Source organism: Pistacia vera, unplaced genomic scaffold, assembly GCF_008641045.1.
Source record: "Pistacia vera cultivar Batoury unplaced genomic scaffold, PisVer_v2 Contig76, whole genome shotgun sequence".
Classification (NCBI taxonomy): Eukaryota; Viridiplantae; Streptophyta; class Magnoliopsida; order Sapindales; family Anacardiaceae; genus Pistacia; species Pistacia vera.
The window spans coordinates 677,832-699,742 of record NW_022196623.1 but is presented as its reverse complement, the minus strand read 5'-3'; the positions used below and the strand labels follow the sequence as shown (position 1 = coordinate 699,742).

Genomic DNA, 21,911 nt, shown 5'->3' with positions numbered 1-21,911 from the left:
GATTGTTAATGAATCATTAGAACTTCACTTTTATGAATCAAAGAATATTTATTGAATTACTCTTAAGATTCTATTTTAGTGCATAAAATTTAGTAGTATAATATCTTTGTTATTTCAGAAACCTTATGTGAAATTTTTTATTTTTAATCAAAACTCGAAGGGATTCATTCATGAATTGTATAACATATTAATTTCATTAATTTTTTAGTGCATTTTAAAAATTCTTAATATATTTATTACATAAGTCATAAATAAAACCGAGCCTCTTAAACCCAACCGCACAACTCGATCCAACTTTCTCTCGGAATCCGAGTCCAAACCCCGAGCTCGGACCTCGGAGCTCCAGCTTTAATAATATAAAATTATAAATAATCGCGTTGGGCCAGAGTATCAATAAATCAAAGGATGAGGGTCTACGTAGATTAAACCTTTAATTCCGGATGAGTAGAGGGACATATTTGCAAAATATTTCCTAATTTCTTTATATTTAATCTTTAGAAAGCAACGGTTATAGAATTAACAGTTTCTTTAGTTCTCAAACTCACAAAGGCAAATCGGGAACTTTTCCCCATTCTTCAACAAATTCGAACAATTTTGCTTCAGATGATTAGGGTTTCAGTTTAGCATCACTAGAATCAACCGTTACAATGACAGTCAGCAATGCGGTAGCCATAGCCGTAGTCCCCTGTTCATCATCTCCTTTTGCTTGTCTTTGTAGCAGGAGCAAAATCAGCGGCAATTTCGAGACGTCTGACGCCAAGGTTTCTGGATTTGGTTTTGGTCTCGAACGAGCATCATCATCGTCATCGTCATCTTCTAGGATTTGTTATAGAAATTCTTGTTGTTTTTCTTCGAGAAGGACTCGTTTTGTCGGTGCGAACTGGCGATCGCACGCGATTGACACTCGCATCGTTGAAAACGCCGCCGCATCTACTGCTGCAACTGCCACCTTTGATATTCCCGTCACTTGTTTCCAGGTTATTTGATTGGATTTTATGTATTGTTGCTTGTGCCGTTAACTTTAACTGAATTAACTGCTGTTTGTGATTTAGTGTTAAAAGTAGTGGCATAATGTGGAAAATTTAATTTTGTTAACAGTTTAAGCTAAATTTTAGTGTTTTCGGACTGGAACTGACTCTGGTAAGGCGAGTAAAATTAACAATTATGGAAATGTAAAATTTGTGTTATTTTGTATCAAGGAGACTATTTGGCTGGTGAAGTACCGGGTTAATTAACGATGCAGAGATGGTGACATGTGGCAATAATGCTTTTTGTGTATTAAAATAAGGTTATATTTCTAGTATGATCTCGGGCATTACTGATATGACCAATACGACAGCATTGGTTGCTTGTCTTTGGCCTTCCTATTTTTGATCTTGTCTATGGGAATGTTTTGTTTGTTTAGTTTCACTGATCAAACTTGAATTTATAGCCTTTCTTTCTTTTTGTTTAGTTTTCCCCTCCCCGGGGATGAGAAGGGAAACCATCTCTGCTCTGCTCTCTTTTGCTAGCCCTACTGCCCTAGTTCTACCCCGTTTTAACTTTTTCAGACTCCATTCTAGTCTTAGAATGAGTTTTTTTTCAGATTCCATTCTACTTTCAGAAAGAGTTCTTTTGGAGTTGATAACTGTTGGAAAAAAGAATCACTTACGCCTTAATCACCTGTGTTACCTTGTACAAGAACTATCCATTTTGACTTTTTTTAGTTATCGCACTTCCTAATTTATATACTTGCAGCTTATTGGTGTTCCGGACAAAGCTGAGAAAGATGAGATTGTTAAGGCAGTGATGAATTTGAAAAGGGCTGAGATTGAGGAAGGTTACACAATGGATGCTGTTGTAGCCCGCCAGGTGAGAATTTGAGAGTGTAATCATGCTGTAGTTGTCATGATTCTTTAGATCTTGTCCATATGTATGAAAGAAATGGCATGACTTAGTCATAGCATTTAGATTTTTATATTCTTTTCTTGGCTTGCAGGATCTTTTGATGGATGTAAGAGATAAGCTTCTTTTTGAACCTGAATATGCTGGCAACAAGAAGGAAAAGATTCCGCCTAAGTGCCCCCTAAGAATCCCATGGGCTTGGTTGCCTGGTGCACTTTGCCTCCTTCAAGAGGTGCAACTTTGCATGTACTTTTACTTGGCATTTGCTGCAAATTTTACTGGTTGAGGAAAGTCTTTTGTCTTATAAGTGCGGAAGCATTATATTCTTTTTGGAAATTAATTAAATAATAGTTAGCAGCTATATTATTCTCTTGCATTGCAGCACTTCTCTGAATGTTGATTAATCTTTCAGGTATCATATCATCCTTCTCTTATTATCATAAAATGTGGAAAGCTTTCTTATTTTATCTAATCTTGGAGCATTTTACCATAAAAAGTGTTTGTTTCGGGAGATGGATATGATGGTCTGCCGATTTCTTTGGTCCAGGTTGGAGAAGAGAAGATTGTGTTAGATCTGGGCCGGTCAGCTCTTCATCATCCAAATGCTAAGCCCTATGTTCATGATTTTCTTCTATCTATGGCACTAGCTGAGGTAAGATGAATTAGCATAGAGTTCAGGACCTTGTACCAATTTTATGGAAGTTTTGCTATGCGTCATTTTCTTATCATAGGTGCTTTCTTGAAGTGTGCAATTGCAAAGACTGGTTTCGAGAAGAGCAAGGTGTCCCAAGGATTTGAAGCTCTTGCTCGTGCTCAGTGTCTTCTGAGGAGTAATATATCTCTTGGGAAGATGCCATTATTGTCACAGGTGATGCTTTTATCTTTTGTGTGATTTTGGACCTGCTCTTTTCAAGGATCTGGAATCTATCTGCATGGTTCAGTCTACACCAGTCTTCATGTTTTTAAATGCTAATCACAAGTCTCCTTTTTTCAAAGCAATTATTCACATCCTTTTCTTCATTGAGCGTAGAATTTTTTTGCAATTGATGGAAATTCAGTGAATAAGACGGTCTATAACATAAGATGTTGCTGAAAATGGTGCTAGTTGCTATTATAATGCTGTACTTGTTACCAGGTAACTTACTGTGTACATAAATTTGTTTGCCATTTTCAGATAGAAGAATCTTTGGAAGAGCTTGCTCCTGCTTGCACGTTGGAACTATTAGGCATGCCTCACTCACCTGAAAATGCTGAACGGAGAAGAGGAGCTATTGCAGCTTTGCGTGAATTGCTCAGACAAGGGTTGGATGTGGAAACCTCTTGCCAAGTTCAAGATTGGCCGTGCTTTTTGAGCCAAGCTCTTAACAGGTTGATGGCTACAGAAATAGTTGATCTTCTTCCCTGGGATAATTTGGCAATTACACGGAAGAACAAAAAATCAATTGAGTCACAGAATCAAAAAGTTGTAATTGATTTTGACTGTTTCTACATGGCATTGATAGCTCATCTTGCTCTTGGATTCTCAAGCAAACAAATTGAATGGGTAATTCTTGTATGCAGATTTGCTACTAGGATGTACTGCTCTGTGTTTGTGTGCATGCGATTGTGTCGTGAGTAAGTTTTTTGATGATTGTTTTATGTTATTTATTTCTGATACTATTTTGTTACCTAATTTTTTCTGCAGATTAACAAGGCAAAAACTATATGCGAGTGTTTGATTGCATCAGAAGGTATTGATCTAAAATTTGAGGGAGCTTTTTGTATGTTTCTTCTTGGACAGGTATACTTTTCATTCTCTTCTGTTTTTTTTCACCTGAATGTTACTTCATCGAGATATTTTAGTTTGTTTCTTAGCATTTCTTCATCAACTAGCCTTGCAAATTCTTGTCTTTGGTTTTAGGCTACTGAAGCAGAGGCTTTTGAGAAACTTCGTCAGCTGGAATTAAATTCAAATCCTGCCGTGAGAAGTGCTCTCTCTGGGAAGGAAATAAGAGAAGTTTCTGGTCCAATTCCATCATTGGTAGGTGACTAATTGTATATTGGAATTTGATTTCTGTTATAACATCCATCTGAGACTTCTAAAGTGCACCCCTCTATTCTGGGGATTTCTTATGCATATTTTTGCTGGCCTTCTTTGCCAGTTCACATTTACTTTTTAGTTCTGAATTGATCATTGCATATGTTTTCTTAGGTAGCAAAATATTTAGGTGCAGACCTTTATTTGCTTTTGATTATAGACTCATGAATTGCAGTATAAGTGGAATATGCGATGGTAGCCATTATGGGGGCTTATTTATATATAGAATGTTTTTCCTTATTTAGTACTCCCCCTTTTGGCACAGAATGGGGAGAAAGAATTGAATAAATTAGATTGGAAAGAGAATTGGGTTTAAAAGAACACAAATTTGAGAGAAGTAATAGAGAGACCGGGATTAGTGGAAGATAAGAAATTAGAGAGAAGATAATTCATTCTTAGTATTATTTCTTTCATCTGTCGACATCCCTCTAGACAAAACAATAGGCCTATTTTAAATGACCAAGTGCTGAATAGGATGGTGAATTATAAATTTACACCTAATGAAGTATTTTAACCATACTTAAACAAGAAAACCTAGCTAAGTTAACCAAATCCATCTTAAAAAAGTAATAAATCATCTATCCAACAAGTATTATCCTAAAGTTTTGTCTGATTCTCTATCACCTTCTCTATATGCTTATTAAGCTAGGGCCTTTTTCGTGTTCTCTCTTGAAGTCAACATTGAAAGAGGAAAAGGAGGCCTTCAGTAGAGAGGAACCGACCAATTTAACATATGCAAATTTTAACTGTGCCAAGTGAACTGGTGTCTCTATTGCTTGCTGATTTAGGTTTCAAGGCATTAAAATGATTTATGTTAGTTTTGAGAGCAAATAAACATATACTTATGATCAGTGGCCCTGCACTCTCTTAACTGTTTCTCTATCACTTTTTACTTCAACGCTAATGCTCTTTCATGTCACACTGTTTTGCTTGACCAGGAAAAATGGCTTAAGGATAATGTGCTTGCTATATTTTCTGATACACAAGATTGTTCTCCATCTTTGGTGAGATGATGTACCAAAATACGTAATAGCTCCAACTTCCGAAGGAAATGATTACTAATGTATGCTTCTGCAGGTCAATTTTTTTCGGGGTGAAAAGAAAAATCCTGTGAGCAAGAAAAGTAGAGTAGCTCCACAAGCCTCACCTACTATAAGCCAAAGACCACTTGCAAATTCTCTTTTATCAAACTGGAGAGATTTTGATGACTCTCTTCCTTATGTTAACTCTTCTAGTCATCTTGGTTCTGCAGTTAAGCAGTTGGCTGCTACTGATCTGCAAAGCCCATTACTATCAGCCAAGAACGGTAGTGGAAGCAATGTCAGTGCACCATCAGTTCAATTTAAAAGGGATCTTGGAGTACACCATACCAAAGTTTGGGAAAGTTGGTTGGCTGGAAAAAATGTAATTGGAGGAATAACATATGCTACTGTAATGGGGTGCTTTATGTTCCTTACATTTAAGCTGTCAGGCATGGGGTCAAATAGGATGATAAATGCTTCTAAATTGAATTCTACTCAACAAAATATGGGAACAAGTTCCCTTGTCTGGAAAAAAGATTCTTCTCGTAATAGCAATCTAGAGCGTTCCCGCATCAAGGGAAGTGGTATTGCTGACAGACTTAAGGAGCTTGTGGAAATGGTTAAGACGCAGTTCAGGAATAAATCAGACACTGGATACTTACAAAGTGTTTGCCTGCCTGCTAGTCTATCAACCTCAATGACAGCAGTAAACCGGAGACAAATGCCTTTAGAAGAAGCTGAAGCCCTTGTTAGGCAGTGGCAAACAGTTAAAGCTGAAGCTTTGGGGCCTAGGCATGAGGTTCGTAGCCTCTCTGAAGTCCTTGACGAGTCAATGCTTGTTCAGGTAAAGTGTTTGGAATTGTTTTAACAATAGTTTATGTTTTTATCTCTTTAGTTTATTTACCCTTGAAAGGAAACAGCGACATAAAAATAGTGCAATACTATACATCCCAAGTAATATCTTGAAATTCTTGTCTCAAGTGATGTGTCATCTTATGTGTCATATCTGACAGTATATTACTTTAACTTGTCATTTACACAGCAGTCTCATGAATGAGGACAAATTATTTAGGATGAAAATTTTGGGTTGTATTTAGAATGTCAGCATTACACCTTATTTGTCGATGTCATTAGATTCTGGATACCATACTAAATAGGGAGGGAATTTTAAGAACTCACTACTTATATGAATTTGGAAAGATGGGATGTCTTAGAGAAACTTCATGGATCTTTTCTTGGAATTTTAGTGTTGGAGAAATCATATTTTGAGTCCTGCACAACTCTAAGTTAAAAACCTTGATTGTACCTAATCAACTTTGAAATTCACATTTAAGTCTGTATCTAAAGCTGTGAAGTGATAACACCTGAATATTGTTTTTTCGGTTCACAGTGGCAAGCTAAAGCTGATGCAGCAAAATCCAGTTCGTGTTATTGGAGATTTGTTTTGCTGCAATTGACCATCTTGCATGCTGACGTTTTCTCAGATGGTATTGTTGGGGAAATGGCAGAAATTGAGGCTCTCATAAAGGAAGCGGCGGAGCTTGTTGATGAATCTCGGCCTCAGAACCCAAATTATTGCAGGTTTAACATCTTAACGTGATTATTGTGTCAAAATCTGGATTTAACTCAGTTTGTAGTTCTCTTGTTAATACTTATATTTTGGGATCAAGTTCTCTATGATTGTTGTATTTGTATCTCGTTACTTTAGCCTTCTGAGCCTTTCTCTGTCTTCTTTATTTCATTGCAGCACCTATAAAACTCGTTATGTTTTGAAAAGGCGAGATGATGGAACATGGAGATTCTGTAAAGGTAATGTTCAAACACCGTCATGATACTAAACCTAGCTAAGCCTAGTTCCATAAAGCATGAACCCAGCCGAGGCACTGATATTATAATTCCTGCTAATATGATTCCGTCGCTTCTATTCATGAGGGAGATGGCAAAATTTGGAATCGGATTCCGGATGGAGGGGTAAGTTAAATTATCATGCCGGGTGATAATATGAGAAGAGAAATTCATTTGTTACTTACAAGATGATCAATTCGATATGCACAGGTGTTTAGGAAGGAAGCTAAATTCTAATTACTAGTAGCTCAGGAAGTGTTAACCAGAATGAGAATGTGCTTGCATATTAATTCTTTAAAGTGCTAGTGGAATTGATTTGATTTAATTTTTTTTATAAAATGGAAATATTTTTTAGTAGAATATGATTGGCTCAGGGAGTAGACCATGGCTTTGATTTCCTCATTTGAAATGAAACTATTGTTTCAAGATTCTACTACAGTATTTTGAGTCGATAATGTTATCTCAGCAAAAGATATGGGTGCGTTTGGTTTATTATTTTGGATAGGATTTTGGGAATAATATTGGGTAGTTGAATAGGGGAGTATTACGAGGTAAAATTTAAAAATTTATAGAAAAACCTCTAGGTTTGCTAATTTAATTAAACACGCTAATATATAAAATGACAAAAACATCCCCACCACCCGCATCCCACCACCCACAGTGCCAGATTCTGGCCACCATTGTCGGAATCTAGTCAAAAAATTACGTTACGACATAGACTGGTCAGATCCACCACGAATTTGGCTGGAAAAGGCCAGATGTGGCTATCGACGGCCGGAAAAGGCCAAAGAAGTCCATCTTTGGTTGTCAACGACGGCCAAAGATTTGGTCGTCGTTTTTTGTCAACGATGGTCATTTCTTTGTGACGGCCAGATCCATTGTAGATATGGCAGGAAAAGGCTAGATCGGTGAACTATTGTCAAGTTCTAGTCATGGTGTAGGCCGTTTTACATATTTCGGCTATCACTGACGGTGGTTGTCGGAATCTGGCAAATATGGGTTGATGAGGGTGTTTTTATTAATTTTTAAACTTTTTTCTGGGGGTATTTAATAAAATTAATAAATCTAAGAGATCTAAAAGTAATTAAAAATATAGTAATATTTCTAGAATAATGTGCTAAACAATATTTGGAGAATAGGATTGGTAATATGGGTAGAAATAGGGAGCCAAACACACCCATAATGTTATCGAGATTGATTTTTGTGTTATATTTACATTTCATTTGTTATATGAATCATTACGCTCTTATAACAAATTCATCTTTGAGGTTTGGCTTAAGTATCACTTTATTCTTATAAAAATTTTCAGTAGTGTTTTAGTCTCTTATCAGTAACATTTTGGTCTGTGAGTAAGATCCCCTAATAATATGGCCCAAATAATTACAGACAGGGATTAAAATGTTTACTAAAAAATTCTATAAGACTGCGGGGTAGTTAAGCCAAATCTCAGGGATGACTTTGTCATTTTCCCAATTCTAAAATCTCGCCGAGTAGTTAAGAATAGTAATGCAGCAACAAAATGCACCACATGCGAATTCATTCATAAATAAATTACGATGCCTCCTTAAATGATTATTCTGAAAATAGTGAAAACGAGTCAACTTTTTTCAACAAAAATTAGTAAATAATTGTAATTTTAAAAATATGAAATCATATTACAAATACAATACTGTGCTGCATTAATAATTAAGTAGTCTTTCAAAAAGAATACAAAATCAATTATAAATACAATAATTTGCTATATTTCAAGGTTTTAATTTTCATTCAAAATAAAAGATTATGAAAACAAATTATACTGTGATCTTATAATCTTTTTTATAATAAAAAATTAATAGATAATTATTTTCTTTAAAGAAAATTATATTATTTTCTAAAAATATTTTGTTTTTCTTGTTTTCTAAAAACAAAACAAAAAGTGAAAGCCCATTCTGAAAATTAAAACCAAACCCAGCATTTTACTTCAGAAAAAAAGAAAATTTGACCTGCAAGGCTGGTTTGAAACCTCTCTTTTCCACTCTTTGAGAACCTTAAGAGACAGAGAGACAGAGAGAGAGAATTAATCCGAAAGTAAAGTGAATCTGATGGCTCGCCAAACCCTAGCGAAGCTCGTTGGCTCCATCGCATCACGCCGAGCTGCGGCTTCTTCTTCTCAGTCTCGCCATTATGCTGCAGCGGCGGCGGCGAATCAGCCGGCTGTTTTCGTCGACAAGAACACTCGCGTTATCTGCCAAGGCATCACTGGTAAAAACGGCACGTTTCACACCGAACAAGCCATCGAATACGGCACCAAAATGGCACGTTTTAGTTTTAATTTTTAATTTTAATATTATTTTTTAATTTCAGTTTCAAGGTTTGATCGAAACTTTGTCGTTTAATGTAATAGGTGGGCGGTGTGACGCCGAAGAAGGGCGGAACGGAACACTTGGGGCTGCCTGTTTTCAACTCTGTGGCTGAAGCCAAGGCTGAGACGAAGGCTAATGCTTCAGTCATTTATGTTCCTCCACCGTTTGCGGCGGCTGCTATTATGGAGGCTATGGAAGCTGAGTTGGATCTTGCTGTTTGTATCACTGAGGGCATCCCTCAACATGATATGGTGAATACTATTTCTTTTTACTGTGTTTTTATATCAGTTGAACTGAGGTGGACTCTTCTCTTGGTTGTGAATTTTGTTAGCTATCTAACTTTGTTTGAGATCTCCTTTGAAATATATAGCTGAAATTTATAGAAATCTGTTTTTTAATTTTCGAAGAACCTCCTTAGTGTGATGGTTAATGGTAGTTTGACTTTGTATTTCAAATGATTTGGCATTGTTTTTTGATTGCTGTGTGAATTTTGTACAGTTTGTTCATTTTGCTTGGAATGCAAAATTGAGCTTAAAAGTTGGGATTTATTGCAATACTCTGCTTGAAATCATAAAATTATGCCACTGATGTTAAGCCTGGTAGGGAAGGTTTTGATTATTTTCAAAACCATTTGATTCTGTATGTAATAAATCTAAAGGAGGTCAATTTGTATCAACCTAGTTGAGAATATTCGTGATAGTTTTAGCAGTCACATGAGTCCTCAAGTATCTAACTAAATGGCCAATGATATTAGCCTTGCAAAGGGATCTTTTTGACTATCTTTAAACGTCCTAAGTTCATATGTTCAATCTGGAAGAGGTCATTCGTGTTAGTAATTCATGTTTTCAATCTGCAAGAGGTCATTGATATTAGTAGGGAATGTTTGTGGTAGTTTCTGAAACTACTGGAGGCTGCATCTGTTTAATCAAAAGAGGTCAATGATATTATTCCTATAATTTGGTGTTAGATTAAAATAGTGGTGTGACAGTTGGGTTGAAGCTAATATTTGTAATTTCAGGTACGAGTGAAGGCTGCTCTCAACCAGCAATCTAAAACTCGGCTTATTGGTCCAAACTGCCCCGGTATCATCAAGCCTGGAGAATGTAAAATTGGGATTATGCCTGGGTACATTCATAAACCTGGGCGTATTGGAATCGTTTCTCGATCTGGTACATTGACCTATGAAGCAGTAAGTTCTGATTTTCAATGTGATTGGTAGTATTTTTCAACAAGTCTATAACACTGGTATGCTAATTTCAAGAAATAGGATTATATTTCATATATTGATGTGGTTTTGTTGGGTTGATTAATTAATTGTAAGATCTGGTGAGGTGAGGGACAGTGACTTGTGATACGCACTGTATAAATTACTACTGCAATTATCACCTCTGTGTTTATGTGTGTCTATCTACACTGGTGCCATGGTGCATGTAAACTATGCAAAGTGCTCATTTGCAATTCTCATTCTAAATGGGCTTAATGTTTCAATTGTTTCCCTCATAATGCTTTCTTAACTTGATCTTACTTGCAGAGAAAGTTTACAGTACTATATGTCCTAGATTTACATCCTTTTGTCTTAAGTTCCCTGTGTAATAATAGTTGGGAAAAAACAAATATCCTTGTTTTGTACTGAGTTATTATGCCTTTCTTCCATCTGTTCTCATCTTTTTTTTTCCCAGTTCCTTTTTTGTTAGGAAATTCCACCTGAACGTTTAGGTTGTTAGGTGGAACGCTCAACAATAACAAAAGTCAAAATAGCCATAAGAAATTAATATATTCAAAGAATATACTGGTTTCCTTAGCAATTTTCTTTAACATTGTACTTTTCTCCTACATATGTATGTTATAAAAGATAAGCATTTTTCCAGCATTGGAGTTCTAAGGTTGAACATTGAGTTTTACTTGTTGGCACATGTACTTGATAATTTTGGTTGGTAATTTATAGAAAACTTAATAACTCTCTGGGGAGCTAATTGTGGTTCTGTATTTCCTAAGTTTTAACTATCTGCACGTACAGTATTAACTTGTATGCTAATTGTACTCCATATATTTAGAGGAATTTTAGAATAATTTAAAAAGAAATTCCTCCTTTTTAAACAAGATTACTAAATAAAAATAATTTTTATGTTAGTTTACAAGTGCTTGGACCAATAACTGTAGTGTAATTATTGATCAGTTGCCCCAAGGCATAAGATTTATGTCTGGTCCAAGTTTAATGACTACATCTCTTGATGTATGTAATTATGTGAGTGCTAAGTTATTCATTTATATGATTATTTGTGTTATTTACTTCTCAGGTTTTTCAAACAACTGCTGTTGGCCTTGGACAATCAACCTGTGTAGGTATAGGTGGGGATCCTTTTAATGGGACTAACTTTGTTGATTGCATTGAGAAGTTCCTAGTTGATCCCCAGACAGAAGGTAAATTTTCTTTGAATTATTATGTTGCTTATTTTGACTGTTTGTACCATTGAGTTTATCGGAAGAAACACTGTTGAAGAAGGTGATGCCAGGAAGTTTGTGCAATGTGTCTGCACACATATGTAGATGTATACTGGTTCTTGAAATCTGAATCAATCTAGTCTACTGTCGATGGTTTAACTTTGATAGTTTCAACTGAAACATCTCTCCATCGTTTGTTTGTTTTAATATATTGCCAATGACCCAGGATATTTATAGCTGTTCACTGAATAATGACATCTGTAGATGCCTCAAAATTCATTAAGTTGTCTAGAAGTTAAAAGGTAGGACTTGCTGACCTAAATTAGAACAAGCTTTCCTAAAGTCCCTGAAAAGCATTCCAAAAACCATACAAAAATATGTTTGACCTCTCAATCTTTTAAGTAAATCAGATTATACTTATTACAAAACTCTTCCCCTCTTCCACCCCCCCAACCCAAAAATAAATAAACAGGTTTGAATTCTTGGCATTGTTCTTTGACTTTAGAGAATTTAGAGGTGGGATGTGACCGAATGGTTAAATGTCTGGGTTGAATATAACTTAAATGTGTAAAATGGATCAGTTGCGGTTCTTTTGGCCTACTCCTTTTATGCTGGGTTCTCATGTATTTAAGTGTCAATTGACAAGGAGGCATAACTCAAAATAGGGCTATCTCTGGCAAGCATATAGCAATTTTACTGTTGTTTGCTTGTCATGGCTCCATCATTGATTATACATTTTGTAGTATTGTCTTATTGTTGCAACATAGCTAGCTAAAATTTCATTGATTGCAAAAGAACTACTTAAATTAGAGAAAAAAGATGGTGACAATTGGTCGGGGTTAGTTGTAGTATTTTGACCTATATGAACTTCCTTCTGGGTTTTCCTTGTTTTATTTGTCCATATGTTAGTATATCTCTGAGATATGCAAGAAATGTGGTGTAATATGAGATGGTAACTTATGTAATTAATCCAGTGGTCTAATTATGATGTCACATGCATTTCAGGGATTGTTCTTATAGGAGAGATAGGTGGAACTGCAGAAGAAGATGCTGCCGCCTTAATTAAGGTAATACTTGCTAATTTATCATGATCTATCTGAAACCTAGGATTTTCATGGTTCAAATATTCAATTTATAACATCTGAAGCTAATCATATTAAATTAGCTTTTGGTTAAATTTGGTATGATTAAGATTTGAATTCAGATAAAATTATGAAAAATATTATTACATGCTTGAAGAACTCTATATTGTTTGAACTTTTCTGTCATTTATAGCTCTTAACTTCTTAAATCAATTTTGAAGCACCTTGGTGCCACTGAATTTTCTTTTTATTATATCTTATTATTTAATTGTGGATAAGCTCAATGGTGTCTTTCCAGCTAATGTAATCATGTCAAAAGTGGCTTAAAGCTGTTAAATGTGTGTCCCATTACATTCAAGAACCAGGCATTTATAAGTTCTTTATATACCGGTTTGCTAAATTGAACCAAAAACAATTGAGAATAAACTTGGTTCTCTCCAGAGGAGATAGGAATAGAAAGAAACTATGATGCTCTTTGTCAGTACAACACCTTAATTTATCCATATTGGTGGTTACTTTGAAAATTGAAATGAAAGTTTTTTCAGATTAAATAAATGTAGGATATATTTTTTATTCTAGAGCATTTTCTGTTTTAGATATTAAGGAAACAAACTTCAATAATTCTTTTGCACTTTCATTTTATCTTTTTCTAGTATATGGTAAATCGATATGCAGAAATCAAATGTTTGATTGATATTTCCATGATCCTCGAAATAAAATCTATTGATCCTTTATAACTTGTACTGCACATATTCTCTTCTGATTGTTATAATCACTCCTGAAATATTTTATAATTCTCTGTGCATGAGTGCTCTAATCGATTATTGCTGAATCAAACAGGCAAGTGGAACTGAAAAGCCTGTTGTTGCTTTTATTGCTGGACTCACTGCTCCCCCTGGCCGTCGTATGGGTCATGCTGGAGGTATATTGTTTTGAATAAACTTTATTTTATTAAATGCTTAATTATGAATGCTTAACACCATTATCTACATATATTAGAGTTCAATTGTTTTTAGACTTGAAAACTGTAGAAATCAAATTACAGTTACTTACAAAAAAACAATTAATGAAAATCAAACCATGCAAAAGTGCTTATATTTTTTGGTTCATGTGCAGCTATTGTGTCGGGCGGGAAGGGCACAGCACAAGACAAAATTAAGACCCTTAAGGAAGCTGGCGTAACGGTGGTAGAGTCTCCTGCAAAAATTGGTGCTGCCATGCTTGAAGTTTTCAAGCAAAGGGGCCTGGCAAGTTAGTTTGGGAAAATATATATCTAAGTTAAATGTTCTATACTCATTTTTATACCCTATCCAAACTATTTTGATGCTCTGCGTTTATCTTAAAATTGATTTTGATTTTGGTAGAGTTCTTGGGAGATTGAAGTTCTCCCTTTGTCAAAAAAATGACATGGGATTGATTATACATTCAATAATAAGCATTTTTTTCTCCATTTTTCTCTCTTCCGCAAACTTTCTTTCTTCTTTTCCTTTAAGGATACTGCAATATTTGGAATTTTCTATGGAATTGAATTAACAAACTTGATGATCAGCCTGAGGTTTTTCCAGAACTTATATTGCATATAGCCTTTGTTAATAGGTACTACCTTACTCTCCTAGTAATGTTACTGGGTCCGTAAGCAATTCTCTTACCTATCACCATATGCAGTATCGACTGCTTGTATTTAGCGATGCAATTCGAATTCCAGCAGGTTGGTGCCATGTGATATATTTGCTCCCAAATGTGTATACAGGTTGAAAGCAGGAAGTCATGATAAATAGTCTGTTGCCAAATTAGTTTTGGTTTTAGGCACATTATATTTCTAATGGGACAATGGCCAATCTAACTTATCCTCGATATAAAGCTGGGTCATATTAAAGTTTTGCTTGTTAGTAAGGATCATCAATCATTCAATTTGGTGGTGGCTGGAGAATGTTCCTCTATTTGTTGTGTATTTCACCATGTCTCATTAACAATACTATAAATCTGAGCACCATCTTAATCAAAACTACTGAAGCTGCATTTCTCTAACTTTGCCGAATGCCAAGTATTATTGTAAGTTTCATGGACATTGCTATTGCTTTGATCCTTAAACCCTTTCAGGAAAAAAAAACCCAAGTGCACATTAATTGCTATATTTTTGCATATCCAATAGGTTTTCCACCATGTTGAAGCCATGAGCATTTTCTTTAGCTCAACCTCACGATCCAACTCTTATTCACCTCCTTCGAGCTTCCATATACTGAAACTTAGAAAAGTGGGCAATTCGGAAACTCCCTTCTAGACACTCAAAGTCCAAAATAGGTTGGGGGATACTCAGATTTTGAAAATGGTTAGATAAGTGACATGAATTGATCAAATATAATGCACAGTGGTCGAAGCTTTTATTGAACAAAGAAAAAGGTTTTAAGAATTTGTGTTCTTAATTACCTTTATGAATCAGGATTCTGAATCTTCATCAAAGAAATTAAAGTATATGTGGATTGTACATTCCTACCCCCGATAGAAAACTGATTGATTTGGAGAATATTTATTTATTTATTATAGAACACAGGATAAATATGTAAGATGGTGAAACGGTCTTACATAATAAGCTTTTCATTTTTATTAGGGCAGGTGAGTGATACTTTCCAAACTGCTGGGGCTTTTCTGAAATTATACCAAAGAAATTTCATGTGCATTGTGAAGTCAACAACATGAACGCAATCAATAAATACTTAAACCCTCACAAACTCACTCAGTCACTTCAAATTTTCCCAGAAAATTTCAACATTTTCCATGGAAAATCGATGCCCTTAACACAATTTCATCCCCAGTTCCCACAAACACAGACCCAGAATTCCCCTTAATTTCCCCCCATTTTCTCCAAAAATGGCGGCCACTCTCGGATCATCACCCTCAGATCTACTTTCAAACCTCATTCCCAAATCGTTCAAGCTCAAAACCAAGCAACAAGAGCTCCTGATTCGCGTCTCCATCCTCTGTTTAGTCTACATCCTCGCCTTCATCACTCGTCTCTTCAGTGTTCTCCGTTATGAGTCCATGATCCACGAATTCGACCCTTATTTCAACTACAGAACCACTCTCTACTTGACCGAGAAGGGCTTCTACGACTTCTGGAACTGGTTCGACTCCGAATCGTGGTACCCACTTGGCCGAATCATCGGTGGGACCCTTTACCCGGGTCTCATGGTCACGGCCGCCATCATTTACTGGGCCCTCCGGTTCCTCCGGTTCACCGTTCACATCCGGGAAGTCTGCGTTTTAACGGCGCCGTTTTTCGCCTCCAATACGACCCTCGTTGCGTATTTTTTCGGAGAAGAGATCTGGGATTCGGGGGCGGGCCTTGTGGCAGCTGCTTTAATCGCTATATGTCCCGGTTATATTTCGAGATCGGTGGCGGGTTCTTATGATAACGAAGGGGTGGCGATATTCGCGCTGTTGCTGACCTTTTATTTGTTTGTGAAGGCGGTGAATACGGGGTCTTTGGCGTGGAGTTTGGCGTCGGCATTTGGGTATTTTTACATGGTTTCGGCGTGGGGTGGTTATATTTTTATTATTAATTTGATCCCGCTTTATGTGTTGGTGCTTTTGATTACTGGGAGGTATTCGATGAGGCTTTATATTGCATATAATTGTATGTATATTTTGGGAATGTTGCTGGCTATGCAAATTCAGTTTGTTGGATTTCAGCACGTGCAGTCTGGGGAACATATGGCCGCCATGGGCGTGTTCTTCTTGATGCAGGTTCGGCTTTTTACTTATTTCTATATGTGCATTTGTTGGTTTTAGAAATAGAAAATGATGCATTTTGAATATGATTGTGTTGTGTGAATGCATATTAAATTGGGTGTTTATGTTATCTTTAAGCAGATAATGAAAGCTTAAGTAAGTGGCGGTTTGATATTGTCACTTTTAGAAAATGGTGTATGTTACTGCCAGCCAAGTAATTGAGTTTTTCATGCATTTTCATTATGAGAAATCCAAATATGCTATTTTTTTTCAGTTTTTGGATCATTTCTAAACAGTTTTCCAATGTGAGGGTTTCTTTTCATTCGTTTTTTTAATTTTAATTCTCATATGTTTGTGTGTGCGTGTGTAATTTTATGGTACCATCATGGCTATGCTGGTCGTTGTGGGAAATTTTAAAATTTTGATGAATTTTGCTGAATGTATTTATGAGGTTAATGTCTTAAAGTGGAAAGTTGTATGCGTCATTAATTGAATTAATTGGTGCAGGTGTTTTACCTCTTAGATTGGGTTAAGTACATGCTAAGTGACACAAAGCTGTTTCAAGCCTTTTTGAGGATTACTGTGGGCAGTGCGGCAGGTGTAGGTGCTGTTGCCCTGGGACTGGGTATGGCATCTGGGTATATTTCTCCGTGGACAGGCCGATTTTATTCCTTGCTAGATCCAACGTACGCTAAGGATCACATACCAATTATTGCGTCTGTCTCTGAGCATCAGCCAACAGCATGGTCATCTTTCATGTTTGATTTTCATATCCTGCTTTTCCTTTTCCCAGCTGGTCTCTATTTCTGCTTCAAGAGGTTGTCAGATGCCACTATATTTATTGTTATGTATGGCCTCACAAGCATGTATTTTGCTGGTGTTATGGTTCGGTTGATTCTTGTTGCCACCCCTGCCGTGTGCCTAATCAGTGCAATTGCTGTTTCTGCCACTATAAAGAATTTGACTATGGTGTTAAGGTCAAAAGGCAAGACTACCACGACTGGTTCCACCAGAGGAACTAGTGGTTCAAAGGCCTCTTCAAGGGTGAGATTTAGTACTATATTCAGCCTTTTTGTTGTCCATCGTCATAAAATATAGTGGTTTTATTTTTGCGTTTCATAGGTGTAGCAATTTTCTTGTTATTTATCAGTATTTCATTCCTTCATATTGTTTTTTTTATAAGAAATACGATTACTGCATTGATTACTGTGTATAATCTGCTATCAAATCTGTAACTAGCTGTCAGAGGTTGTTCAACATATAAATGGGTGTTTCTTTTCTGTCAATTGCCCATTTTTATGGGTTTTTCCCCCTTAATGGTAGTTCTGCTTAAAAAGATAATATTTTTCTTGTTTGTTGCATGAGCAGGCTCTACCTGATCAATCCCAGCCATTCCAAAAAAATGGCGCTATTGCATTGCTTGTCGGTGCTTTTTTCCTGCTCAGTAAGTATGTCACCCACTGTACCTGGGTCACATCTGAGGCATACTCATCTCCCTCAATTGTCTTGGCTGCAAGGGGTGCCCATGGCAATAGAGTCATCTTTGACGATTACCGTGAGGCTTACTTTTGGCTTCGGCAAAATACTCCCCCTGATGCTAAAGTGATGTCCTGGTGGGATTATGGGTACCAAATCACTGCCATGGGAAACAGAACTGTTATTGTTGATAATAATACCTGGAACAATACTCACATTGCTACTGTTGGACGTGCAATGTCTTCTTATGAGGATGAAGCGTATGAGATAATGAGATCACTTGATGTGGGTTATGTGTTAGTTGTTTTTGGAGGTGTCACTGGTTACTCATCTGATGATATAAACAAGTAAGTCTCTGAGTTACATTTTAAATATTTGTCCACAAACTTGCAAGATCCATAATATATTTTTTCTATTTTCTGTTAATTTTCAACTTTTATTTTGAATTTAATGGTAGTGATGATGAACATATTTAAGCATTTTACTGCCACCTGACTCCAAAAGCCCTTTCTCGTATTGTGGAAGAAAGGATGGCGGTACAATTGTGGGTTAATTCTGTACTCTTTAAAAATGTTTGAATAGTCAAACTTTATCTGGTTAAAGTTATCAAGAATATTCAATAAGGGTAATGAAATCATGTTAATTTCCTCTTCGGCTTATAATTAAAGGTGATCATTTCTTGTTGAAGAAGGGATTATCATTATGCTTTTAGAACTCTATCTTTATCAGCCACGTATTTTTATTGTGTATTCTTATAAAGATAATTAATGCTGAAACTTTTTTGTGCTAGATTTTTGTGGATGGTTAGAATTGGAGGTGGAATATTCCCTGTGATCAAGGAACCTGACTACCTTGTTAATGGGGAGTATCGTGTTGACAAAGGGGCTGCACCCAAAATGTTGAATTGCCTCATGTAAGTTTCTTAGTATTTTTCTATTGCGTATTTAGTCATATACTGTTTCTGATGGAGTGTTGCATAACAAGAATTGATTAATACACTTTCAGCCTGATTTGGATTCGTTTTTTTCTCTATATTGTGTTACTGGGGAAATGATAATGATGGATTTTGGTCTTTCTATATAACATTAAGATAGGCAGAGAACAAATTGTGGTTTGGGTTTTGGTATTACATGTAATGTGGTGAGATGTCTAAACTTGGATACCACATTTGTTTTGCTAAGTCCTCTGATACTTCCAGTCTTCTACTACCTGAATTACATATACATGAAAGTCAAAGGGCACATAGTGATTTCAAAATAATTTTCAGAAACTAAGATTTAATCGAAGTTAGATTTCAATAATATTTTAGCATTCTAACTAGTTGTTAAAATAGTGTTTTGAGAGTTCAAAAATTATGAAAAACAGATAAAAAAAAACATGTTTTTTTTTTTTTTTTTTTTTTCAGATTTTACATTAGTTATAGGATGTATTCAAGAGCTCTTTTTGACAATATTTCCCCAAACAAGTTTTCTTAATTTTTTTTTTTTTTTTTTTTTTTTTTTAATCCATTGTTTTCAAAAGTGAAAAATCATATATAAATTCTAGATCAAAAGGGTCTTCAGATATTTCCAATTTTCCAATTACTAATTCATTGTATTTCAAATCCCTCTATTAAATCCAGTAAGAGTAGAAGACTTGAAAATCTAATTGCTACCCCAACATATTCTAATCGTGGAGCGGCTGATTCTGATTCTGTAGATAAAGTTTCCTACTTAATTATGTATGATTTAATGTTGCTGTATTGAATTAAAGAATAGTACAATTTACTTTGAGAGCAAGTTATTCAGAAATTACCTAGTATATAGAAGCATCTCGGGAGCATTTGGTACCTCTGAGTAGAAAACTTCTCTCATTTTCTGCAAGTGTTTAAGTAATTCTCTGCGACTCAGTGTGGTGCAACTTTTAGGTGCAGAGAAAGTTTGATCTTATATATTTATTTGTTTTTGTTATTAGGTACAAGCTTTCCTACTATCGATTTGGAGAGCTGGTAACAGAATATGGCAAACCACCTGGGTAAGTGAAATGTAAATCCGCTTTTTTCGGTAATTACATACCACACAACATACATTCATGATGTACGTCTTGTCACAGTATCACTTGATAGTGTGGCATGTGATGCTAATGAAGGAACTGAAAGGTTCTTAGCTGATGTAATCCCTATTATAATATTCCATAAAGTTTATCCATTGGTATTCGTAGACAGATGGAATGATCCTACACCTGTAAATTCTGAAAAATGTGCTATTAAGGTTATTTAGAATAAAACTTCTAAGTTAAAAAAAAAAAAAAGTTTGAAGCTGAGAGATTCAACATTTTACTTTTCTTCTCTGGTTAGAATGTGGCCCTTGCTGCATGTAACAAGCAAATGAGATAGAAGGACAAGGGCATTGCTTACAGTCCTGGAAATTCAACATTTTGACCTTTCTTTCACTAAGTTAACTTTTATGTATAACCAGACTTGTAGTAATAGTTGATTTAGGGTTTCACGCCGATGAAGTAGTAGTAGCACATAGAGAAAAATGACAATTGCATAAATGATTTCTCTATGTGGATGGTGTTTAAACCAAATTAAACTGGGATGGACTTTTCAATATTTTCCTGTACTTACCTTCTGTTAAGTAATAAATATATCCGGTATTTTTTGGTCACATCTCTTTTCCTTTATGTAGCTGTCTCCTCTCTTGTTCTTGTGTTTACCTTGGGTTTTGAGTGTGGGTAGTATGTTAAGTTGATCTTCCGTATGTTTGTGTGATGGTATGCTGGTGGTTGTGTGAGATTTCATCAAAGATTTAATGATATCGAACCCCCTCAGATTTTATTGAATAACAAATATCACCCTTAGGTTTCAGAAGTAACACAAATCCTCCTGCCATTAGTGAGCTATTAAACTCGCCCCATGATGTGTTATGGATATTGACCTAATTACCCTTCTGCCATTTATTTAAACACCCAAATCTTAGGGGATTTTGTTCTTCAATAAAACAGTTGGGTGATAATTGTCATTAACTCCTTTAAATCTTCGTCAACTAATCTGCCTAGCAAATCTCTTAAACATTTATTTTAATTTGAGTATTTTCTTTGTTTTGTTTTGTAAGTTAAATGTTTACTGAGTTTTTATGTGTTTTAACTTTAATGAGAAGGGAGAGAAGAGGAAAATGGCATAGGATTTAGCCTTTTTAAGAGACCCTTCTCATATATCAACTTCAACTTATGAATTGGGTCACCTTCCAGGCAACCTGCTTTGATTTCCCAGCAGTTTGCGTCAATTGGTGCCTACATTTTTCTCAAGTGAAGGCTTTTGCTATGCTTTCAGACAAGCCTAAAATCATTGTAATTGCTTTTTGTGTTGGCAGGTATGATCGTGCCAGGGGGGTTGAAATAGGAAATAAGGATGTGAAACTTGAATATTTGGAAGAGGCATTCACGACATCTAACTGGATAGTTCGTATTTACAAGGTCAAGCCACCTAATAATCGGTGGTGAGAATCGCAGCAGGCGGAAGAGTCATATGGTAAAAGAAACTGTGAGAGCTTGAGTCTTGCAATTATAGTGTTAGTGATAGAAGATCCATATTTTGCTTAGAGATTGAGTTTCTTACATTGAAGGCTCTTAAATTTTTCATGAACACTTTTTTGGAGATTTCATTATACCCCCCCTCAACCTCGACTATTTAAACTATTTATTCCACCACGATTATGATTGAAAAGTTGTTTAGATCCTCGACTGCTAGACTGATGTAATTGATTGGCTTGGTGCAATCTATAGTTTTGTTCTAATTAATGGTATCTAGTTTCTACATGAATCTTGTCATTTTGGAATTTGCCAATTTTTGTGGACAATGAAGCACACAGATGTTTTGTTACCTGGGCTGCTGCTTACCATTCATTTATCATCAAAATTCTGGGTTGGAGTAAGAGAGGTACTAAAAACTTAAAATAAATAGGTTAGTGCAGTCATCACTATGGGATGTAAATGTAATGTATTTTTTTGTTACAAGTAACTGTTTCAATTA

The 21,911-nt window shown here is 35.7% G+C and overlaps 3 protein-coding genes across 3 annotated transcripts; all 3 read left to right on the top strand.

Annotated features, from left to right (window-relative positions):
• Positions 1-647: 647 nt before the first annotated feature.
• On the top strand, positions 648-7,261 carry LOC116116037 (plastid division protein CDP1, chloroplastic). Its single transcript, XM_031402137.1, has 12 exons — positions 648-977; positions 1,738-1,851; positions 1,979-2,116; positions 2,432-2,536; positions 2,630-2,752; positions 3,059-3,427; positions 3,569-3,664; positions 3,785-3,904; positions 4,900-4,965; positions 5,039-5,827; positions 6,374-6,564; positions 6,731-7,261. Exons 1-12 carry the CDS (start codon positions 648-650, stop codon positions 6,813-6,815), a joined length of 2,526 nt encoding a protein of 841 aa, XP_031257997.1. The 3' UTR covers positions 6,816-7,261.
• A 1,497-nt stretch (positions 7,262-8,758) lies between these two features.
• LOC116116040 (succinate--CoA ligase [ADP-forming] subunit alpha, mitochondrial) lies at positions 8,759-14,144 on the top strand. Its single transcript, XM_031402141.1, has 7 exons — positions 8,759-9,122; positions 9,212-9,421; positions 10,189-10,359; positions 11,468-11,591; positions 12,618-12,679; positions 13,535-13,616; positions 13,811-14,144. The coding sequence occupies exons 1-7, from the start codon at positions 8,910-8,912 to the stop codon at positions 13,948-13,950; spliced, it is 1,002 nt and encodes a 333-aa protein (XP_031258001.1). The 5' UTR covers positions 8,759-8,909; the 3' UTR covers positions 13,951-14,144.
• Positions 14,145-15,422: 1,278 nt separating this feature from the next.
• LOC116116038 (dolichyl-diphosphooligosaccharide--protein glycosyltransferase subunit STT3B) lies at positions 15,423-21,761 on the top strand. Its single transcript, XM_031402138.1, has 6 exons — positions 15,423-16,438; positions 16,931-17,467; positions 17,792-18,246; positions 18,690-18,812; positions 19,853-19,912; positions 21,253-21,761. Exons 1-6 carry the CDS (start codon positions 15,563-15,565, stop codon positions 21,380-21,382), a joined length of 2,181 nt encoding a protein of 726 aa, XP_031257998.1. The 5' UTR covers positions 15,423-15,562; the 3' UTR covers positions 21,383-21,761.
• The last annotated feature ends 150 nt before the right edge of the window (positions 21,762-21,911 follow it).